At 38.4% G+C, this 13,472-nt stretch overlaps 1 protein-coding gene across 1 annotated transcript in view; it reads right to left on the bottom strand.

Moving 5' to 3' along the window:
- Nucleotides 1-12,862, bottom strand: part of LOC139715931 (protein CIP2A-like) — a 35,429-nt gene extending 22,567 nt beyond the window's left edge. The window contains exons 1-14 of the mRNA XM_071627482.1: nucleotides 12,740-12,862; nucleotides 11,902-12,061; nucleotides 11,155-11,267; nucleotides 10,356-10,450; nucleotides 9,662-9,758; nucleotides 8,120-8,242; nucleotides 7,374-7,519; nucleotides 6,505-6,580; nucleotides 5,473-5,679; nucleotides 4,991-5,147; nucleotides 4,142-4,286; nucleotides 3,387-3,486; nucleotides 2,042-2,160; nucleotides 546-789 (exon numbers count right to left, since the gene is read on the bottom strand). Of these exons, the coding sequence (XP_071483583.1) occupies nucleotides 546-789; nucleotides 2,042-2,160; nucleotides 3,387-3,486; nucleotides 4,142-4,286; nucleotides 4,991-5,147; nucleotides 5,473-5,679; nucleotides 6,505-6,580; nucleotides 7,374-7,519; nucleotides 8,120-8,242; nucleotides 9,662-9,758; nucleotides 10,356-10,450; nucleotides 11,155-11,267; nucleotides 11,902-12,061; nucleotides 12,740-12,841 (1,884 nt within the window). The 5' untranslated portion in view covers nucleotides 12,842-12,862. The remainder of the gene's footprint in view (nucleotides 1-545; nucleotides 790-2,041; nucleotides 2,161-3,386; nucleotides 3,487-4,141; nucleotides 4,287-4,990; nucleotides 5,148-5,472; nucleotides 5,680-6,504; nucleotides 6,581-7,373; nucleotides 7,520-8,119; nucleotides 8,243-9,661; nucleotides 9,759-10,355; nucleotides 10,451-11,154; nucleotides 11,268-11,901; nucleotides 12,062-12,739) is intronic.
- Between the last annotated feature and the right edge of the window lie 610 nt (nucleotides 12,863-13,472).

The following is a 13,472-nucleotide window of genomic DNA, read 5'->3' as shown; positions in this document are numbered from 1 at the left end:
AGCAATGAGTTTGGGTTTTTTTTTTAATGAGGAGACTGCAAACTATGAGTCCAGCTTTTTAGCAGTCCCATCCATTTTCAACAAATTTGATCCAGTATTTCTAATAAATGTCCCAACATTTATTGTATTTCAGTTCAAAGTATTTTCCTAGAGTACATGCTGTACTGATTTTGTGTCATTATGTGTATGCAAATGATTTGTCGCAATTATATCTTTGTTGGAAATGAAATAGGACAAATGAGTGAAAAACGAATGAACTGGGATAGGAGTTTAACCTGGTACACCTATTCTGGGCCACACTATGCTTGTGAAATATTATTTTCCCCCAATCAATCATTCAACCAAGTTCAACTTATGAATTGTACATACATGAAGATTTTTTTTTTCATTAATAAAAGCTGCACCCAATGTTCAAACTAAACACTCAAACCACAGCACAGAGCAAATAAGAGTTAAGGATGGTGGTCCAATATGCTCATCATCGTCGGGTATTGCATCACAAAATGATCACAGATGAAAAACTTGACTACAAGTCACACACTCACATCCAGTCCTGTCTGCATCCTGTCTATCAACTTGTCGATGCCAGCGTTCTGGTGACCTGTGACCTTTGGTGCCCTGACGCTGGGCTCCAGGCGCGACCCCACGGTTGAGAGGTCGTACCCGTTACTGTGGCTCTGGTTTAGGTTGTGGGACGGGTGGGGTACTGGTCCAGGGTGGCCAAGAGATGACCCCTCCTGACCAGACCCTATCCGGTGGGAATTATTTGAGGCTATGCACTCACCAAGACTGGGTAAAACAAGATGTATTGAGCAAGTTTTTGACTAAAATATTCATCTTTTCTTCTTGTAATTGAAAGCACAGCACAATACACAAGCAAGGCAAATACAGACCTGGGGGGTGTTTCATAAAGCTGCTCATAAAGTTACGAACAACTTACGAGCGACTGGTGATCAGTTCTTGTGCTGAATTATGGAAATTCTGATAAGTATAGCACATCAGAACTGATCACCAGTCGATCGTAAGTCGTTCGTAACTTTACGAACAGCTTTATGAAACGGGGGCCTGTCTTAATATCATATCTAGTACCATTGGAAAAACTCCAACAAGGACAAAAACTAAAACCTAACACACAAGAACAAATACAAAATTTGCTGTAGTTGAACCTATTTTGAAATGTCAAGAGTGGTTAAATCTAAGCATTACTGGGCAACTGGACTGAGCTGATTGTAACCAAATCTGAGCACTGATTAGAACGAATGGGCTTAGTATGGACTGGAAGGCTAGAAGCATTTAATTTTATACCTGAAAGCAATGTCATGAATGATGAAGCTGCATTCATGTCAGAGTCAGGTATAAGGAAACCCAATGGACAAACTCAAATCATCTGTGGTCTCATTCTTATAAGTTCTTCCCTAGCAAGAGTTGAACGATGCCATCCTTTCCATTAATGTGTATGAGCAGTCCACAGTACCCTGAAAGTGCTTAACCCATTGAGGACGGGCTGATTTTGCTACAATGCGCATTTCCCATAGACATTTGCCGAAGTATACTCAGGACTCATCCTCAACAGGTTAAACATACATCTAAAAATAAACTGCTACAACGAAACTGCCATGTAGTTAAGACCAGTATTAAAGGAAAGATGCTGAGAGACAAACAACATACAGTGTAAATGCAGGCATGCATTAAAGTCAGTACTACTCTGAAAAAAAAAAAAGAGAGAGAAAAAAAAGCTTGCCTGAGCTTTTCCTCCCTCTGATGTATAATTTACCCTCAGCCTTGATTAACAATGAAAGGAATGATTATGGAATAATAGTTACGTTCAGACGGTGATCCCTATTAAAATTTGAGGAAAAGGCTTATTCTTGGCGCCCCATAGACCTTATTCTCAAAGCAAGCCTGTCCTTGAGGTTAAGGATCACCGTCTGAATGTAACTTATAAACTATCATTAGTGTGTGAATGCATCTTGTGGAAAAAAAGGCAGATGAATTAAGCAGCAACAAAGCTCTATGAAAGTCACTAGGCAACTTTGCTTACATGATTGAGGGGAAGTCCGGGAGGGTGGTGGCAGCCTTGATCAGTTTGAGACTGACTTGGACTCGCTCCCTACGTTCCGAACTCAGGCCATGAGCGAGAAAGGGGACCATCCTCTGATCCTGAGGCGGAGGAATATGGATAAAATGAGAGTCCCTTTCGGTTTGCTTTGCTTTTGTATTGCTTTATCAACATGTCATTCTCAAGAGAGAGTGAGCACACACAGGTCAAGTGCAGATCCATTTAAAATCACCTAAGATCAGCATTTAGACATGACAACAGCAAATGAATAGCAAAATAAATCTTTATCATTACAAAGTCAAATCTAATAACGTGTTTACACCATGCTCCCAGCGGCCATGGCAATCACGTTACGGGTCACCGTGGACAAAACGGCGTGGATGTGAGACAATGTGGGGGACGGGATGTACAAACGTGATGGGCTGTGATTGCCATGGATACTGTGTCAGATTTTCAAATTGACAAAAAAAAAATTGCAACAGTAGTCATGGTGCTGATGAGAAACAAAGTAGGCCATAATAAACAGGTAAACATAACAAAATGTGACTGTACGCCATAACAAAACTTGGAGGTGGTCCGTAGTGGGACGCAACAGAAATTTATGGTGTAGTCTAGCCTGACCCGACACCATGAGAATAACAAATAATTCACTATTCTCATGGTGTCAGGTCAGGCTAGACTACGTACACCATAAATATAGAGAATTATAGCTACATGTCCACTGAAGCAATTGGTGGAACAAACAGATTGAAATACGGAAGGGGAAAAAGGGAGAATATTTCACGTACCCACTGCACGCTATGTTTTGGGTAAATGGGGCTGCTGTGGCAGCCGGGAACAGGGTGTTAACTAATAGCACAAGAGACAAAAAACCACCAAGCCAGTGCCAGAGCTCAAATCCAAATACTTACTTTTTGAAATCACCATCTTACAACTCCCATGTCAGTTTGCATCTGACACACATCACAAAATATCACTTTTTGTGGTTGATCATTTTCTGATAACCTCTCTCCCATAACTACTAGGTCATGACTTCTGGACTTAATGTTTAGTTTAAGTGGACATCAGTAAGAGACATAGAAGGTAACTGTATTTTGTTGTTTTTTGCATAATTTTATGTGATTGTGACCAATATTGCTGTTTCAAAAAAACATGGAGACCTAAAAGATTCTGCATCTTTCTTTCTTTTTTTGAGGGGGGTCTGATTTGAGAAATGCCTGAGCTATCCATTCTCTATCTAGTCAACTTGGATAATGAATGCAATGCTTATCTACACAAATTTCTAATATTTGTGAGTGTGACTCAGTGAACCCTGACATGGTCTTACCTGCAACAACTCACAGAGGGCTGTCTTAATCTGGGGCAGGTGGGACTGCAGAGACACCATGAGGTCCAGTATGCACAGCACCGTCCCGACACCTGCGTCACTGGAGTCACCAAAAAGACAAATGAAAACAAAATGTGGTGCGAATACTCCAAGCTACATCCATACAGCTGTGATAATGTTCTTAATCCGTTGAGGACAAGTCCCCAGTATACTCGGGCAGGGGTCTATAGGAAATGCATGTAGTAGCAAAATCAGTCCATCCTCAATGGGGTAATGAATCATCAAGACTTAGATTCACTCAGTATCTTGAAGTAGAAGTTCTCACAAACACCACTCAACACATGGGGGGACAAGAACAAAGGGTAAGGCATAGGAATTCAGCAACTCTCATTTTTTCATCACAGCATGGCCTAGTCTTCACACTCTCCGCCATGATTTAGGACGCTATCAATACCCATACACTGCACTTGCTCCTGCAAATTTCACTGTTGAATTGAAACTGCTCTGATTGCACTTTGGCTTGATGGAAAAAATGCAGAAACCTGTGAAAAGTTTAGGCCAAAACATGTAACTTATTTTGAGCTCTTCTCTACTATTTTTTCCTCAGAAACCCATTTCTTAACATTTCCACTAATTTTCTCTCATTTTTTTCCCCCAAAGAATCTCAATCTTGCACACATTTCACTGTTTCTTTAATAAAACTTTACACTTCTGCTTGGAAATTACTAGTGAGATTCTCTTGGGATAAGACTCACCCCCAGTCACAGTATCCGGCAGCCACACGCGTCCTGCTTAGTCCCACCTGATTGTTGTTCAGCTGATGCTCAACAATTGCCAGGCAGGGTTCAAAGTTCATGACCCGACTGATGTAAGCCCTTGAGCTGTCATCATTACAAAGGGGTGCAAATCATCAAGGGTCAAGGGGCAATATTATTTCCTGTATGTTGCCTTGGTAGAAATGAAAACTGTACAATGCATGGAACAACTTAATAGAGTATACAACAGTGCAATATATACACCTGGTAAGGAGCTGTAGGCTGACATTGTCACATACTTTTATTGGCTGGAAAAGGATTAACAAATGATGCTGTTCCTTTTTTTTCATACTTGCATTTACTGAATACTTTCTATACAAAGTGCAAATGAAGCCTGCGGCTAGTAAACTTCTCTCACGGTAAAAACTGGCAGTATTTATGGTAAATTTCTTGGGACTACATAGGGTATGTTTTTTTAGAGAAAGTTTCACATTAAAGAGACAATTTGAAGAACCTGACCATGACCCCTAATATCTTTAAAAGAAAAAAGATTGTTTGAACTTCAAATTAAGGAGATGGCAACATACAAAAAACAGGACCCTGCACTCTCCTGGACAAAATGCACAGCATGAAATACCCTCTAAAGTGAGCTAACATTCTTCCGTTTATAAACTAGCTTTAAATAACTTCATTATAGCTACTAGCATTGTCAGGTCAGAGCACGATTAAAAAATGTTGGACTTACACATTCATATTGTACATACGGGCCACTTTCTACAGCTTTTTTCCATGAGGCATTACCAGATTGCCAATTTACCCCCAGCATTAGTACAAGATGTCAAAGGATATTCAGTAGAAGACTCATGACTTTGGTGATTTTTGTCAGTTTGTGCTTGATGAATGCGCCCTCTAGGTCCTGCAATGGGACAATGAGTCTTGTTGCCATGGGAACTGCAACTTCTGTCTGTGGTGAGAGCTGTGCAACCAGACCAGAGTCCAACATTTCCTACAAAAGATGAATAACAGTTGGAGACAGACTGGCACTGTTACAGCATTGACTTATATGATTCTTATGACATTATTATCACTCTTCTGTAACTATGATTTACTTTTTGTGTTTAAACTTCTGCAAATACCCAATAAAATCACACATGCGAAAAATACACAGAGTTTACCCAAATTAAGTTTATCTGTCAATGTCTATTATGTTAGGATAGAAATACATCGCACTTTGAAGATCAATGAACATTGTAACTTGTAAAATCTCTACTGCAGAACATAGAAGAAAATTTCAATGAACACTCGGAAACATTTTTTTTTTTTGGTCTTACTTCATAAACTTCTCTCATTAGGTCCAAGGCCAGAAGGGAGACTGTATTGTTGCTCTGTACAGGGCACGATGCCCACTCTGCAATGGCAAAGAACGACTGGGGGTCATCAGAGTCATTGCCTTCCGAAACATCAGGGGCCATGATGCTGCGGCACACCGTCGGACGCAGCCCAGTGATGGTACAAAAGGACAGCATCAGCTCAAAAATCTGAAAATTAAGGACATTTTCTTTTTCATTCTTCAGCATAGTACTTGACTTAAGATTTGCACCAAAATTGCACAGACAGGAGGTTTAACAATATGCTAATCAGGGCCCAACACAAACTTTTGTTACTGAAGTACTTGAATTTAAAGTTTTGGTGGCCTGATATAATCGCAAATAATATTTCTATAAAGATTCACTTTGAATATTAGCTGCCTGATTGGGCCACCGGGCCATTGCTAATGTCAAGCCCTGCGCTAACACAACTTCTGTACTAGGCCAGTTTCATAATGAAGTCTACAGTGACTGTAACACTGAGTGCTGCTCCTAAAGTAAAAAATGAGACTCTCAAAATGAAACAGTTGCTGCCAAGTTGTTGTTAAGAGGTTGCCATGGAAACTGCAAACTTTGAATAGTACAATTGTTTGCAACTGCTTCATGAACAGGACATTTGTTTTACTGGTACAATAACCTGTACATTAGTTGGAGGAAGGTGGGTTAATGTGTGAATAGTGGCAAAAATGAAGTTGTGCACCATGAATCTTTGACAAGCAATCTCTGGTACAGTAAGTACTTCTGGCTGAATATTGGCTGTTTATCACATCTGGGACCTGTTTCATTGTGCAATTTACAATAGCTGTATATTAAATAATACAACAACAAAGTAAGTTCACAATTCACAAGGGAACAGCTGCACAACATCTAATGAACTGCAAGTATTTCAATTTACGTTACAGTAAGTGTAGCTGTTGGTACTTGCAACCTCTTTGTAAACCTCTACATGATGCAAGCACCTCGGACATGTTTTGACATATCGCACTCAATCCTCACCTTGCTGACTGATTCATCGTCCTGTGTCGGGAGCAGACCCAACACCTTGCAAAGGCACAGTTGGAAGTGTTGAAATCTGCCAGATAAATAACAACAACAACAACAACAAAAGGAGGTCAACACCTCTTTCACTGTAAGTAGTGAATACTATTATCACATGCCTGTATGAGAACTTTATTTGCATGGCTAGGAATGGTGACCATCGTTTCCAAATTGATTGGAGTGCACCAGGGCAGTGTCAAGTATGCACATTTTCTTCAATCCAACCATTGAGTGGTCAATGAAAGAAACAACAGTGGACCAAAGATAAGGCATCACATGGACACTCTTTTCATCGTTAGAAGATCTCAACTTTGCATATGATTTCACACTGCTTTCTCACACACACATGCAGGGAAAAAAACATTGTTTGAATAGCTGTGCACAACAGACTGGACAGAAGATTTTGATACTGCACTTATTGTGAGTCAATTGCACCCATGTATGAACCACATCCCTGGCTTCTTACCAGTGGATTCAAAAGAAGGGGGGGGGGGTACAGTGCTGGTACTCATTATCATTTCTCTCTTTTTTTTTCTGATTTTTTAGAAGTGAAATATGGTCTAAATATGGTTTCTGAAAAGAAGCATGAATCACTCACTAGAGAGGAGGCTGAAACACAGCAAGCATTGTGGGTTGGCTAGCATTTCCATCGTCTGCTTCCACTTTAATAGTGTGGACCACTATGGAAACCAGCTCTGCTGATCAGGGTGTTCCACCCCATGAAGAGGAAATAAATTCAATTCAATTCAATTCACATTTAAATTTATGTAACTGCACACTTTGTACATGAGGACATTGGAGGTGTTAAACGCTTGTATGGAGCTTACATAAGAAGACTTTGCTGTATCCTTGGGCTCTTCAGGAGGTCAATGAAAAGGTCAACCGCATAGCGCCGCGTTACCACCCCATCTCCATTGATGAGGATGTTGAAGATGAGCTGGAATGTTTGACTGATATTCTTGGCATTGAATAACTGCAGAGGAAAAAATAGAAAGGTTCAGGCAGTCACAAACTAGTGCCCAATTTGCTTAAATGCTAAAACCAAGCTTGAAAATTAGAGAGAGTAGAAGTACATTAAGACACTCTATATCAGCTTGTAAAACAAGAAAGTAAATTAGTTTGTTTGTTTTTTGTAAACAAGAAGTGTAATTTTTTCTTCTTCTTCTTAATGAGCAATTTTCTGTTTCCTTGACTGTGAAACTGTATAAGTATCTTGACTTCTAAGTCATTGTCAGATTCAAATTGTCAGATTCATTCATTCAGTCAGTCAGTTACATTCAAACATGATAATCATATAAAATGATGATGCTATTCCCTCACAAGTCTCCCATTTACACACTTGTGGCATGTAATCTTCCCTAAATTCTGCATTACTTTGTTTTATAATGCTTTTTTTTTTAGATATGATAATCATAAGTTTCATATCATATCAGTTTTCAAGAGTTCGCAAATAGTTTTGTGTGCATCGTCACAGAGTATTCGGTAAAATATCGTATTAAAACAGCATTTGACTTTACCCTGTTCTTATCACAGTCGACTTCAACATTCAGTGTAGCGTCCCTTTAAAACCTACCTTGTCGCCCAGCTCTTCATTCAAGCACAGACTCGTCAGGATGGACAGAGAAAAGATGATGATTGTGAGACTGCTGTGTGACAGGAATCTGATTAGAGTCTTTGTGATGGACTTCAGGTTGTCCTGGGTGAGAAGGGAAAGGCAGCGTGAAAGAAAATCCCAAGAAAAGGCGGAACATATCATATGGCAGTACATCGATAGTCCCATCTTTTTTCTGTCCTACTCCAAGTAAAATGAAAATAATCAATAAACAACCCATGCTGGCCAAATTAAATAAAAAGCAACAACACAGCGCTGACTGTAACATACAGTGTATTACAACATATTTAAACAATGTCAAATAATTATGGAGAAAAAAAAAATTAATATCAAATCAAATTTGATACAAAATGATACCATGCGTCATAGTGCTTTGGCTGCCATGTATTTTCGCTCTCCTGAACTTTTGACATTTTTGGGACCTAAGGTCTGTCTCCCCAACAGTGATATGGGGTAAAGATGAAGATATGAGTATCTTGGGGTTGGAACTAATCATTTAATCCTTTCGAACATGAAAAGCTGTGAGCAACCAGATTTATTGTGCTACACTGGTACTCCACTTTCCTCATAGACAAAGTATTAGAATACAGCATACAAGAACAGTTAAACAGCATGGTGATATTTGCTACATATTTCTACAGAGTGGCAGCACAGTTTTCAACTCTTCAATGCCTGAGCGGTTTTTATTCATTTGAACATCATCATCAATGGTAAAGTTCATTCACTCCAACATTATCATTGGTAAAGTTCAATAACTTCAGTATTGAGCCAGCAAAACATTCTTCCAGTGAATATACAAAACTGATTAATGACATGACAAGGTCACATGCAAAAGATGAAATTAAAGGAATCCAAAGAAAAATGTGGATTGAGTGATAGCAGCAACGTTATTAGGACACATCAGTGAAAGTTTGAGGAAAATTGGACAATCAATGCAAAAGTTATGAATTTTTAAAGTTTCAGTCTTGTAATCACTGGATAAGGAGACTACTTCAGTTTATGACATCATGTGTGGACAATATAAAGAAAATATAAAGAAAAACCAACATGCTTTCACTTCTCTAGCATAATAAAAGAGCACTTGACTAACCTCTTTCAGAAAGCAGGGGGGATAACATCACCCATAACATTCTATGTCAATAACAAGTTGATGGAATGTGTCATTTTCATGAAAAATGAATTTCTGTGAAATTCTCAATATATATTGTCTATATCGTTGTCCACACATGACGTCATGAACTCTAATAGTAGTCTCCTTATCCAGTGCTTACAACACCAAAATTCTAAAAATTCGTAACTTTCCATCGATTGTCCGATTTTCCTCTAACATTCACTGATGTGTTCTACTAATATTGCTGCTTTCACTCCATCCACATTGCTCTTTGGGTTTTGGTTTCCTTTAAGAGGATTTTAATGTGTCCTCCACTTCAGGAAAAGTTCCAGTTACTTTCAACATTTCTGCACACTTTTTTATTTTATTTTTTTTTAACTATGCGCACTCACCATAGCTTTGATATGAGCCTGGATGGAAATGTTCTGTCTGCACAAGTTTGCCAGCAACCCCAGGCAGGGCATCGTCAATTCTGTCTCCTGTCCAAGTCTGAGGAAAAAAGAGGGGAAAATCACTGTCCATGCATTATGCTAATATCTTTGAAATGAGACTGGACTTGAAGTGAGGTGATCCAATAGTGGGGACGTTAAAACCTAAGGAAACTGGCAAAGTGTGGGAAATCTGCTACCACAGGTATCAAGGCTTAATTCTGCTTTTATATCATTTTACTTTGTAGGCATGTCTTCTCCTTTTCACAATATCATTAAGATTTTGCTTGCTTGAATAACAGTAGGTATTAAGACCAAGTACAGGAATGAATTTTCAACTTAACTTGATAGGGTAAAAATAAACTTGTATAATGCAGTGAAAACTTTAAAAATATATATAACTCAACTCAAGGAAAATGATTTACCAGTAAGTAATTGGCAGAATAAAAGAAGTACTGGAAAGAGCTATGTTCATAGCTTTGAATAAGACCTTCAAAAGAAAAGAGTTTGAGGTTTGGTGTTTGCTGCTAATTTTGAGGAATTACATATTGCCCTTTTTCACATGTGTATGTCATGCTTATCTTAGTTGTGGTGTATGGGGATCACAACGGGGCACCTGTAATCAATGATTAGCAAGATCTGAAAAGTTTAATCTCACATCTGAGTTAGCAGGAACTGGATGAGGTCCTCCACGTAGTTGTTGGGGTAAACTATCCTGTAGTTGTATGTCACCCGCTGCAGCAGTTGAACGCACTAGAAGAAGAAATTCGAAGATTTTTTTCCTGAGAACTGTTTGATGTGCATTGTACATTATAATCCTAAAACATGATGTATATAATTGTGGTGATTTAGCACAAGACATTTTATATTGTAGTGTGAAGTATTCTCAGAATATAAGTTACACCAGCATATAACTTGTCAGAATAAGTGTAATGGTTTTTTAAATTGTCTTGATTGCAAAATTGCATATTTGGATTTTGCAACCCTGATGTAGGAAGTGTCCATATTAAAAAAACAAAAACAAAACAACACAAAAAAAACAAAACAAAACAGCCTACATGCATAGTGGACAGAACATCTCTTCTCAAACTGTCTACCTGAAGCATTTGAGTTCAGGTTCGATTTTTTTTTTTTTTTTCCCAGCATAAAAAGGATGAACACCTTAACATATTCATTCAAAATGTGTTGCACAAACAGGCACTGTTGGAACATGCAAGTGTGAAGACTATTTTGAGAAGAATTTTTGGAAAAAGAAAAAAAAAATACAAACAACTTATTCATTCTTCATATATTGTCCAAGGAAAGTTTGTCTACCCTTTTATTGCCAACATGACTCTGACACTAAAAAACGCTATTATGAATACATGCCCTTTTAGAAATTGAAGTTTCCACATTTTGAATCTAAAGTTAAGGTAACAAAGTGTGTCCTTCTAATCAGACCTGCTCATAGGTCATACCTGACCAATGATTGTGTCATCTGTCGAACCCCTCTGGAGTTTCAGGAAAGATGCCAGGGAAGCGGGGAGGTTAAAGGTCACCTGAAGGGTTTCCCTGACATCACAGTCTGAAGCTGCATGGTGAAAACAATAAAAACAATATGACTGCATCTCTAGGCTGCTAAAATGAATGTGCACTTCACTTTGTATTGCACATAATTATGATACCTGTTTGAAATTGTTTGTTCTTGTTGTTGTACATGCATTTTTATGAAACAGGCATGAATGGTGTTTGATTCTTTTACTCTGCTGGAGCATCTTCCTCTGGTTGTTGTTGATTGTATAAAGAACTTTGAAAAGAAAGCACGACTGTTATGCTAGTCTAATATTCACCTGCAGTTACATCTATGTTATTTCTGCACATCATTTTTAATACCACTGTATTAATTTCGTTACAAAGGCAAATGAGAAGCACTATTCAAAAAATCTTAATGCCCCAGTTCAAAAGCATTTAATTTGTTGTGTCAGTGAGAATCAATTGGATGACTTTAAGTTATAGGTATCATAACTCACCCATCAATCATTTTATGTAACTTAATTTTCATTCACCTGTATCACATGTATCGCTGAATTCATCAAACATGACTTGTGCTTGCACACTGAAGACTTCACATTATTAAGCATGACCAATACTTACATGTATCAAATGCTCTGTTAGCACCCAAAAAGGAAAAGGTATCATGAGCACATATTATGAGCACTACATACCAAGATTGAATAGCAGCACCATTGCCTTGAGAGCAAGGTTCAGTGGGGTCGCAGGGTCATTGAGAAGGTCAACCAGGCATGTCAAGCACTCGCTAGGGAGGAGCTGACGAGGGGAAAAATAGCTGAGGGACTTGTCCCTTGATGTGATGCCAATCAAAACCTACAGAGAGGGAAGGAGAGTGAAATGAACAGTGAGGATGAAACAGATATGATATGCACACACACAGTACATCTACGTAAACATTACCATTGATAAAGACCACCAGTGCATAGTGTAAATGCACTGCATGTGGCACAGCGTAACAGCAACAACAACAACAACAACAACACCACTGGTAAAAGGGTACATGCCACATCATGGATTGAACTATAAACTTTTCTTTGTCGTGTAGAACTGGTCAAAGTATCTATTTCTTGCAGTTTGTGCCACTATTACTGCCAGACTTCAGAAAAAGTTGTTAGTTGACGTGAAAAAAAAAAAAAACCTCAATGAAATCGTCATATTCAATTGTCTGCATGTTTACAGTGTACATGTATATTCCAGAACTACAATACAGTCTGATGATACATGTCCACTTGTATTCATCACAACACAATATAATATATACTATGTGTTACATTATATTTTAAATGTGTCTAGATACAAAATACTAGCAAGACAGGGGATACTGAAAAGAATTGCACTACAAAGCTCATGTAGAAAGGTTTCCATATCAGTTCAATCTAGAGGTTCCACTCTTTTCAGACATTATTGAATACATCAATATTTTTGGCTAATTTTTCCAAATTTTTATGCAGCTTTCACTTTCGAAGTATCCCATCCGGACTGCATACTCACATCTAGCTGGCTCTGCAGGTGAGCGAGGTTGGCTTCACTCTGATTACGACTGTATTGATTGGAGGCCAAGACCACAGATCTCACTACGGATGTAGCCTCCATCTTAATGACACAGAGGTAACGTCTCAGACATACACCTACAGCTACATGTGAAGAATGCAAACCAGTACAAGTCTGTTAATAGAGTATACATTTACTGTATGTGACTGTGAATCACAAAAAAAAAAAAGTTGCGCCACCTAATTTCACTTGAGGACTCGAAAAAGGTGAAACGGGTAAACCAAGTCAACCTTGAGTTTTTCATATTCCTGATAGGGCTATTCTTCTTCTACACTATTCTTAAGTTTGGGATCATAGTGCAAATGAGAAAGTGTGCTTTCAGTATTTTTTTTCTACTGTAAGCCTTTTTTGTAGAAAAGCATGTTTAGGTATGTTTTCGAGGCCCCTTTTTACTTCTTAAATTCCTTTACACTCTTCACTTTCAACTCTAATAACTTGTGAAAGGATGATGCTACTGCTTTGATAGTTGGCATTAATCATGAACAGAATGTAGTAACAGAGCATGCTCTATTTCAGCTTAATCTGATAATCCCTTCATTTTTGTTGCTATAGTGGTTTACATCGTGTGTTTTTTCCCATTCATTGCACAGCTAATATTAGTTGGTAAAGATTAAGCGCTTGAATAGATCCTGTATTTCAGAGCCTCTTTTCTCAGTTTGCACTTTTCCAGAGT

The sequence above is a fragment of the Diadema antillarum genome, unplaced genomic scaffold, assembly GCF_040938485.1.
Source record: "Diadema antillarum isolate AM-2024a unplaced genomic scaffold, OU_Dant_1.0 scf00000057, whole genome shotgun sequence".
Classification (NCBI taxonomy): domain Eukaryota; kingdom Metazoa; phylum Echinodermata; class Echinoidea; order Diadematoida; family Diadematidae; genus Diadema; species Diadema antillarum.
This window is presented reverse-complemented; position numbering and strand designations above follow the sequence as displayed.